General features: G+C 53.4%; 1 protein-coding gene across 1 annotated transcript in view; it reads right to left on the bottom strand.

Annotated features, from left to right (window-relative positions):
- DNAH9 (dynein axonemal heavy chain 9) overlaps positions 1 to 9003 on the bottom strand; it is a 135002-nt gene that overhangs the window by 91994 nt on the left and 34005 nt on the right. Inside the window, exons 23-27 of the mRNA XM_017737716.1 lie at positions 8075 to 8240; positions 6881 to 6983; positions 5707 to 5946; positions 2718 to 2879; positions 2281 to 2477 (exon numbers count right to left, since the gene is read on the bottom strand). Of these exons, the coding sequence (XP_017593205.1) occupies positions 2281 to 2477; positions 2718 to 2879; positions 5707 to 5946; positions 6881 to 6983; positions 8075 to 8240 (868 nt within the window). The remainder of the gene's footprint in view (positions 1 to 2280; positions 2478 to 2717; positions 2880 to 5706; positions 5947 to 6880; positions 6984 to 8074; positions 8241 to 9003) is intronic.

Below are 9003 nucleotides of genomic sequence, written 5' to 3'. Positions count from 1 at the left end.
GAGTTCCCCAGGCCAGCTCTGCCCGTGGTCCCTGCCTTGATGTGCTCCCCAGGGCTCCGTGCTGTGACACAGCCCTGGATGAGGTGACTGACAGGCATCCCCCATGGCCCTACATATATTAAGTCATCAAATGTCTTCTTTTCTTCTATTTTTGCTCCCAACTGAAAACCTTCAGCAAATTCAAGCTGATAGTCAGAAGCTGGTTGAGATGGAGGGAGTTGTGTATTTCAGCCAAATGCAATTTCCAAATGCAATGAACGGGATTCACTCAGCTCCAGTGAAATTGGGAAGTTGTGCTGGATACCCAAACCTCGCTTTCCTCGTTACTCTCAGTGTGAACTGGAGGGGCAGGGCCGTGTTTTGTAAATTCCAATTGCAAATCCTGATTTACAAGAGCAAGAGGAGCACAGGGTCAGTAATCCTGTGACCATTCTGCAGGCAATGCAAGCAGAAACACGCATGGACAGCAGGTTTCATGGGACCTATGGATAGAGGAGGGAACACCCAGACTGTCAGGGAAAATTTGCCCAGCCCAGTGGCCAACAACACGGGTTGGGAGCACTTGGAACAGACCAATTTTGTGTATATATATATATATATATATGTGTGTGTGTGTGTGTGTGTAAATGCTATTTCTGTATATGTATGTATATATATTAAATTATATATAAATATATATATATATAACTTTATATATATATGTATCTTAAAAAATAAATATATATATATATATATTAATGAGAATTGAAACCACCCACCCTGGTGTGCACCAGCTCAGGGGCTTCCTTCCAGCTTAGAGCCCCAAATCTGCACCTCCTGGGACAAGGTTTCCATACAGAATCAGCTCATACTCTGATTGCCAGGGTAGCTCCATCTCCTGAAGCCACCCAAGGCCAGCTCTGCATTTCAGCACCCAGAAGTGACTCTGTCTCTGCTGGGATTTCTCCAGGCTGGGTGTGAGAGCTGGAGGTCCCCCCCCAAGGCACGTAAACAGCTTCATAATGATCAGTGGGAAGCTTATTTTCATATAGTCCCACATGTCCAATTTCCAGCTGGAATCCATCTGCACCTCCAGGCATCTCCATGCAAGCAGGTTTTCCAGAGGATCAAAGCAGTCTAAATGCCTGCACCCTTTAAAAGGAGTAGCCTAAATGCACACAGTACTTCATACAGAGGAAAATCCCACTAAGGGCCTGTGTAAATGTGGCTCTAAACCAGCTGTCAGCACTTAGGGAAACCCCAGTACACCCTGGCTGGCAAGGGAAGACAATAAAGCACCTGAATGTCGCATCTGATAAATATTTGTGCCACATGCAGAGCTCCAAGGGCCAAAGGTTTCATGACAGCAACCAGACCAAAAAACCACCAGCACGCAGAGCCTCTGGCTGGAAGCCCCAGAGTTTGGGACATTCCTTCCAAACACCAGTTTGGAGCAGCGCAGTGTTTGTGCTGGACACAACACCTGGGCAGGTGAAACGTTGGCTCCCCCCCAGCTCCACAGCTGTAATTCTCCCAGAATCATGGAATCCTCAGGGTTGGGAAAGATCATTGTGTCCAACTGTCCATCATGGTCACGACTAAACCACATCCTCAGGTGTCCTGGCCACATATTTTTTGAACATTTCCAGGGGTGGGGACTCCACCACTTCCCTGGGCAGCTGTGCCAGAGCTGGACAGCCCTTTCAGGGGAGAAATATTCCCCAATACCCAATCTAAACCTCCCCTGGCCCAGCCTGAGGCCGTTCCCTCTCCTCCTGTCCCTGTTCCCTGCCAGCAGAGCCCGACCCCCCCGGCTGCCCCCTCCTGTCAGGGACTTGTGCAGAGCCACAAGGTCCCCCCTGAGCCTCCTTTGCTCCAGCCTGAGCCCCTTTCCCAGCTCCCTCAGCCGCTCCTGGGGCTCCAGACCCTTCCCAGCTCCGTTCCCTGCCCTGGACACGCTCCAGCCCCTCCATGTCCTTCTTGTCCTGAGTGTCCCAGAGCTGTCCCCAGCACTGGAGGTGCCCCAGCAGTGCCAGCACAGGGGATGGGCACTGCCCTGGCCCTGCTGCCACCCCAGGGCTGTCATCAGCACCCCCACAGCCTTTTCCAGCTTTCCAGCCACTCTGCCTCAGCCTGGAGTGTTCCATGGGGTTGTTGTGCCCCAAGAGCAGGACCTGGCACTTGGCCCTGTTGAACTACAAATGATTGGCCTCAGCCCATCTCCCTCCATCCCCTGGGAAACTCCACCAAACAATCTGCACAGAGAAATGGTGGGAGCATGAAGACAGAAGAGCCCCTTACATGTGGCACATGGCATCCTCAAACAGCACCAGGTTCATGGCAGCGTTGACTTCGTTGTAGTTGTCCAAGGCTTCCACGAGGATCTGGTTCAGCTCCTGCCAGGTTGGAACTGGCCTATAGCCAGGTTCCCCGAGGCCTTTGGCAAAATGGCAGTAAATATTCATGCGTTTGGCCTGCTCTAAAGTGTCCTCAATGTCCTGTAGAAGAGAACAAAATAGTACAGAACAAACACAGGAAAACCCACTGCAGCTCTGAGCCACCTCCCCAGGGAACAGCATTTTTACGTCCACACAGTTGCACCTGCATGTGGAAAAGGGGAAAGAGGTACAGGAGAGAAAGAGTAGGAAAGGAAAATCCTCAGTACTGACTTCCCTTCCAATAAGCCCACTCTGTTCTGTTGCCATCAGCACTAGAGCTCAGCAGCCCTCAACGCTTACGTCGTAGCACTTCTTCACCATCTCCCGCTGGATTTTATCAAAAGTGTCGTAATCCATTTCCTCAACCATCCTATCCCGGTACACCCGCTCTGACTCGTGCAGGTAGAGCTTCACCAGGTCCTGGGGTTGCTTCAGACATTCAGGGGTAGAGAACAGAAGGCCCTGTGGAGAGCAAGGACAGTCAGGAAACCCAGGCTTGACCCTGAGGGACCCAAGCCCAGCACCCAGTGTGCTGAGTCCCCCTCACAGCAACCTGCACCCAGGTTCTGGGCAAACCCACACCAAACACCCAAGGGAATGTGTCCTGTTGACCCAGAACTCCCAAAGCTGCTTCTCAACCCAGAATGATTTGGGTTGGAAGGGGCCTTAAAGACCATTCCATCCTCCCCCTGCCATGGGCAGAGACACCTTCCACCAGAGCAGGTGTCCAACCTGGCCTTGGACACTTCCAGGGATCCAGGGGCAGCCACAGTTTCTCTGGAAAACCTGTGCCAGAGCCTCACCACCATCACAGGGAGGAATTCCTTCCCAATATCCCATCTAAACCTACTCTCTGGCAGTGGGAAGCCATTCCCTGTGTCCTGTCACTCCATCCCTCGTCCAAAGTCCCTCTCCAGCTCTCTTGGAGCCCCTTCAGGCACTGGAAGGCCACAGTAAGGTCACTTCAGAGCAATCCTCAGGCTGAACAAAGCCAATTCTCCCAGCCTTTCCTCCCAGCAGAGCTGCTCCATCCCTCTGCTCATCCTGGAGCCTCCTCTGGACTCCCTCCAGCAGCTCCAGCTCCTCCCTGTGCTGGGACCCCCGAGCTGGACAAGTGTTTCAGGTGGGGTCTCATGAAGGAGCACAGAGGGGTGGAATCACCTCCCTCAACCTGCTGCCCACACCCCTGGTGGGAATGCCTGTTTCCCACATTCCTTTGAAGGTTTACACTCATTACACCCATTTTGATCCCCCACCCAGCCTCCCCTGGCCGGGCTGGGGTCCTGCTCTCAGCAGGTGGGACCCTTCAGAGCCAGGCACCAGCCCAGATGTCCAGTTTTTTCCATCCAACCCCATGCACCCCGTGGGTGCTTTGTCAAGAAGGAAAAATAGTTTGTAAATGTTACTGGCGTCTTTTTGTTTTTTAATCAATTAATTCTAATTAGGTGCATTCTGCCTGCAGGAAATATCAGTTGCTGTCTGCTTAGCACAGTGTGTTTACCATGAACTCTATTAAAATGCATAAAAGAATTATATTTCAAAGAGGTGTCGCCTATACTAAGCCTATTAACAGCACACAGGGTTTTCAATGGTATGAATTAAACAGACAGCTTTTATTCCTAACATCTAATTATTTATACATTAAATATTTAATGCATTGACAGCAATGTAAAGCAGGCCCTCTCAGCTCACTGGTCCACGGCTCAGATTGTTTGGGTTTCACATTTGTCATTACAGCTGTCAAATTATTTTATTTATTCCAGGAAAAAAAAAAATGGTGAGAAAAGCTGACAACTCAAAGAGAGGAAGGAGAAACGCATCAGATCCCAAACTGGTTAAAACAGAATTCAAAATCACTCAATGCCTCTAAAATCCCTTTAGTCTAAAGACCCCCACACCCCAAAAGCACGAGGGACACGTGGCTGTGGATCACTGCATCTGGGATGGAGCTGGGGCCAACACTGAAGAGATACAAACAAAAAAAGAGCATGGAGAATCTCTTGAATAGAGGAGGAGGAGCATTCCTGTCACTGCCCTCTGGCCCAGCACTGGGATCTGGCAGGATGGTTTCTATTACCCCCCAACCCAATTAAAGCTTCCCATTGAAATGCTCCTGTTCTCTCAAAGCCCAGCTTAACTGGGAGGCAGGATTTAACATGACCCACATCTCACGTCGGAGCTGCTGGTGCTCAGCTGAGCGCAAGTGACAGGCCTGACTCCTCCTGACACTGTGGAGTTATTCACTTGTTCAAGGTCCTGTTCCTGGCTTTCCCTGTCCTGTCATTCCTCCAGCTCCTGTCTGATGGGCAGGCACAAGGCACTGAACTTCCAGGCACCTACTTTGTGAAACAGATGTTAACAAGGACAGTGACAAATCACCAGCTGGGGGTTTAGAACAGGCTATGGTGCTGACCCTTGGTTTGGCTGCTGAGGAATTTATCAAATTGTATTAATCAGCCTGAAACTCTGAAAGGCTCTTGAGCAGGAACACCAGCTGCTTCAGAGCATGAGACTGCTGGGGAAAACAGAAAAACAAAATCTCGTTGAGGATGGAAAAAAACACTTCTGAAGCTGAACAAGTTCCCTTTGGTGCAGCGGCTGGCAATTCAGTTTCAGTGGTAAAATCAAAGCTGGTTTGGATTGATTTACCAGCTCTTTAAATGCCATCCTGCACTCACAATGCTGAGCACCTGAGAGGACACACTGGCACAGCCACCAAGCTGTCCTGGCTGTGGCACAGCAGCTGAAGCAGTTACTGCTCTCCTCTCCTCTCCTCCGCTCAGGGCCAGCAGCCCAGAGAATCCACCACCTGCCCCATGCAAACGGAGCTTCCCTGGCTGGTGGGGTGGTGCCATCGACCCCCACACTCACACGAGTGGGGTGGGGCTCCCCGGGACAAGCCCAGCTCCACCACACTCACAACAGCCACTGCATGAAGGGCTGAGGTCAGCAGCGCAAAGCTCCCTCCAGTTGGTCCCTTTTCCAGCCAGGGGACACTTCAAACCCCTCAAAATCTGCACCTCCTTCTGGAACTGTGCACCCCTCCCCACTGGCCAGAGGAGGCTGGAAAGTAAATAAGCTTTTGACTGATCTTCCCCCAAAGTCATGGGTGATAGCTCTGGAATGCATTCAAAACCAACCAGGAGCTGGGGAATGGCCCAAGGTCACCCCCTTTGCTCAGGGGACACCCCTGCTGTGTCATTACTGGGTGGGACACTGTGTTTGGCTCACCAGCTGCCTGTGACATCAGGACAAACTCCAAGTGCCACAGGACAGGAGCTGCACTTACTTGGAAGATATTGGAGAAGTCTCTGAGGTTGAAAACGTAGTGGAACTTGACAGCTGTGGGCAGGAAAGTGGCAGCCACCTTCCGATGCAGCCCCAGGGCCAGGGCAATGAGCTGCTGGGCTGATTTTTGCACAGGCTCTGTGAAATTCCCACTGGCCAGGTGCTGCACTAAGATGGTGCTGTAGATCCTGGACAAGGCCTCCTGATCAGGGTTGGAGAGGGCGAAGACACAGAAGTGACGCTGAGGAAGAGAAAGTGAGACACGGAAAGGTCAGAGAGATGGGCAACCACCTCCCAGGCCAGTGCCCTTTGGAGGACCTGCTGTGGCTGGACACAGCACTAAATAATCTTCCACTTCCCAGGAAAGGTTGTCCCAGATGATCCTTCAAGGTCCCTTCCAACCTGGGACGCTCTACAATCCCATGACTTGCAGTCCACCAGAACCACCTCCCCCTTCCAATTCCCCACAGAGGACAGCTGGCAGGTGACACCTTCTGCTGGCTGAACAAGGGGTTTTCGATGGCATTTCACTAGGGAAGCTCAGTCCACTGAAGAGCTGGAAGGTCTGGAGGCCCCACTGAGCCCCGGTGAAGCTCAGTCCTGTCTGTGGAAGGAGCAGGTGCCACCTCCCAGAAGACTTTTTGCTGATTTGGAACTCGCAAAGAAAGGGAACATAGAATGGGTAAGGTTAGAAAAGACCTCCAAGATCATCAAGTCCAACCTTTGAACAAATCCCAAACCACACTGTGAGGTGCCACATCTACTCATTTTTGAACACTTCCAGGCTTGGTGACTCCACCACTTCCCTGGGCAGCAAGTTCCAATGCCTGACCACCAAAAGACTTTCACAAACCATGGTCCAGCAGGAAACACCAGCAAGAGGAAGGTAAAATCTGCCTGTCTGAACCACTTTTCCTGAGAGTTGCGTCCAGCTGGCTGGGAACTTGTGACTTCTTCCTCCCACTGAGCAGCAAAAGGAGAGGAAACACAAAGAAGGGAGGAAGACAGCAAATCTGCTGCCTCTCCATCAGGAATTCCAGTCACTGCACAGATCCGTGCTGTTCCCACTGATTGAATGACAGCAGGATCTGCCACAGGCTCTCCTGGAGCCTTGAACCTCAACAATCCACCCAAAATCAGGGCAGGGCCGTGCCTGCCGTGGCGCAGGGCTTTACCTGGAGCCGGGGGTTGATGGTGAAGCTCCCCGCAGTGGGGTTCATGCAGGACACGTACTGCACGTTGCTGATCTCCTTCAGGGACAGCCTGCTCCTGTCGTACCTGGGGGCACAGCAAAAGCCACAGACGGTGACTCCAGCCAAGGCAGCCAGCACTGCTGTGCCTTGAGTGTGTCTGTGGGCTGCCAGGACCCTTGTGGCTTCTGGGGGTCACACTCTGCCCCTCTCCGGGAGCAGAGACTGCTGCATGTCTGCACATGGCCCAGCACACAGGGCCCTGCTCCTGGGGGACATCCCACCAGCTGGTAACAAGTGCTGAGCAGAGCTCTCGGGTCAGACCCAGCACAGAAATTGTGGGAAATCACAGGAATCACTCTGGTTTGGGCCAGCCTGGGGTGGGGGCAGGCTGCCTGCAGGGAAGGATGGGTGGCTGCTGGCAGAGCTGGGGTGCAGCAGAGCCCCGAGATCACTGCTGGGGCCAGGGCAGCCTGAGGGGACAGGAGCTGTGCCCCTGTCCCTCCTCAGCACCCTGGGCTGAGCTGCACCCGCCGTGCTGAGGGGTGCAACAGCACAGAGGTGCTGCTGAGAGCGGGGCAGGGAGCCTGGACCTGCCCAGGAGGGGACAGGGGGCACAAGGTGTCCCCCACCACGGGGCATTGCTCACACACACACCCAGAGCCCTCTTTTTGCCCAACCTCCCCAACACCCCAACACCCCCAGCCCTGAATTTCTGCTTCCGCCCCACTGTCCCCACGGCTGGGAAGCTTTGGCTCAAGTCCAGGCACACACACGGCTGAGGAGACTGGGAATGGCTCTGTGGCTCTGCCTTGCTTTTCCCGTGGGAGGGCTGTGAGCATCCCTGTCCCAGCAGTGCTGTAAGACACTCCAATCTCCTTCCAAAACACTGCCGCTGCTTTTCCTACAAATTACCTCTGCCTGCAGACCGACTGTTTGTTGCTGCCTGACTGAAAACAGCATCAGGAGCTCACACAGCAGGGGCACTCCATGGCCTCCCTCCATGCTCAGCCAGGCAGGGAGCGTTTGCTGGGGACATGGGACACCCCAGGCTGCACAGTGTTCACCCAGAGCCTCCCAGCCAGCTCCAACACGGGATGGGAGGAGGGCTCTGCGCTGTGACTTCACCTCAAACCCCATTCCCAAAAGGGTCTCAGCCCAGCCCCAGCAGGCTCCTACCAGTGGCCATAGTCCAGGTGCTGCCTGAGCAGCGTGTGGGGCTGCACGGTCCCGTAGGCGTCCACCTCAGGCATGTTCAGGTCGTCGATGAAGTACACGAGCCTCTTGGTGCCTGGAGGGCCGTAGTTCCTGCCAGCCTTTTTGTCCAGAGGCTTCTCCAGCACACCTGTAGGGGCAGGAGTGACAGGAGAGGATTGCTCAGCCCAGCCCTCTCAGCTCCACCTGGGATGTTCAGGGCTTTTTAGGAAGGCAGAGCTGCTCTTGGCACAGGACGCTGCTCCCCAGCAGGACAGGGGCTGTTCCCATGCCAGGGGCCCTGTCTCGAGCTGACAGGATGGTGGCTGTCCCCACACCCTGCCTGGGAGCCCTGCAGAGGCCCCTTGGGCAGATTTTTGGTCCGATTCAACCCAAATCACCAAGTTTTCAATGCCTCCTTGCAAACAAAACACAGCAAACTGCTACAAGCCAGGTCTGCCTCAGAGCAAACACAAGCTTGTCATGCACGAGAAAGCCTTTTCCACCCCTCCTGCGTGTTTGTTTAAACTCAATCCTCCTGGCTGAGATTATCCTGATCCCTAGCACAGCACAGTGAGTCCTCCAGGCTGCCTGTGTCCCCGAGCAGGGACAGCAGTGGCTCAGCACCGGGGTGGAGCCAAGGAAATGCTGGAGCACAAAGCCCATGAGCAAAGAAATTTTGTGAAAGAAAATGCATTTTTTACATCTTTTAGACAAAGGAAAAGAGCGGGTTGAGGGCCTGGACAACTTCAGAACAATCAAAATAATATTATCTGTTCAAATGCACCAAAGAGAATCGTAGAATCTCAGAATGGGTTGGGTTGGAAGGGACCTCAAAGCCCATCCAGCTCCACCCCTGCCATGGCAGGGACACCTCCCACTGTCCCAGGCTGCTCCCAGCCCCAATGTCCAGC

The sequence above is a fragment of the Corvus brachyrhynchos genome, unplaced genomic scaffold (assembly GCF_000691975.1).
Source record: "Corvus brachyrhynchos isolate BGI_N302 unplaced genomic scaffold, ASM69197v1 scaffold236, whole genome shotgun sequence".
NCBI classification, from domain to species: domain Eukaryota; kingdom Metazoa; phylum Chordata; class Aves; order Passeriformes; family Corvidae; genus Corvus; species Corvus brachyrhynchos.
Note: the sequence above shows the minus strand (reverse complement) of the source record. Positions and strands in the feature narration are given on the sequence as shown.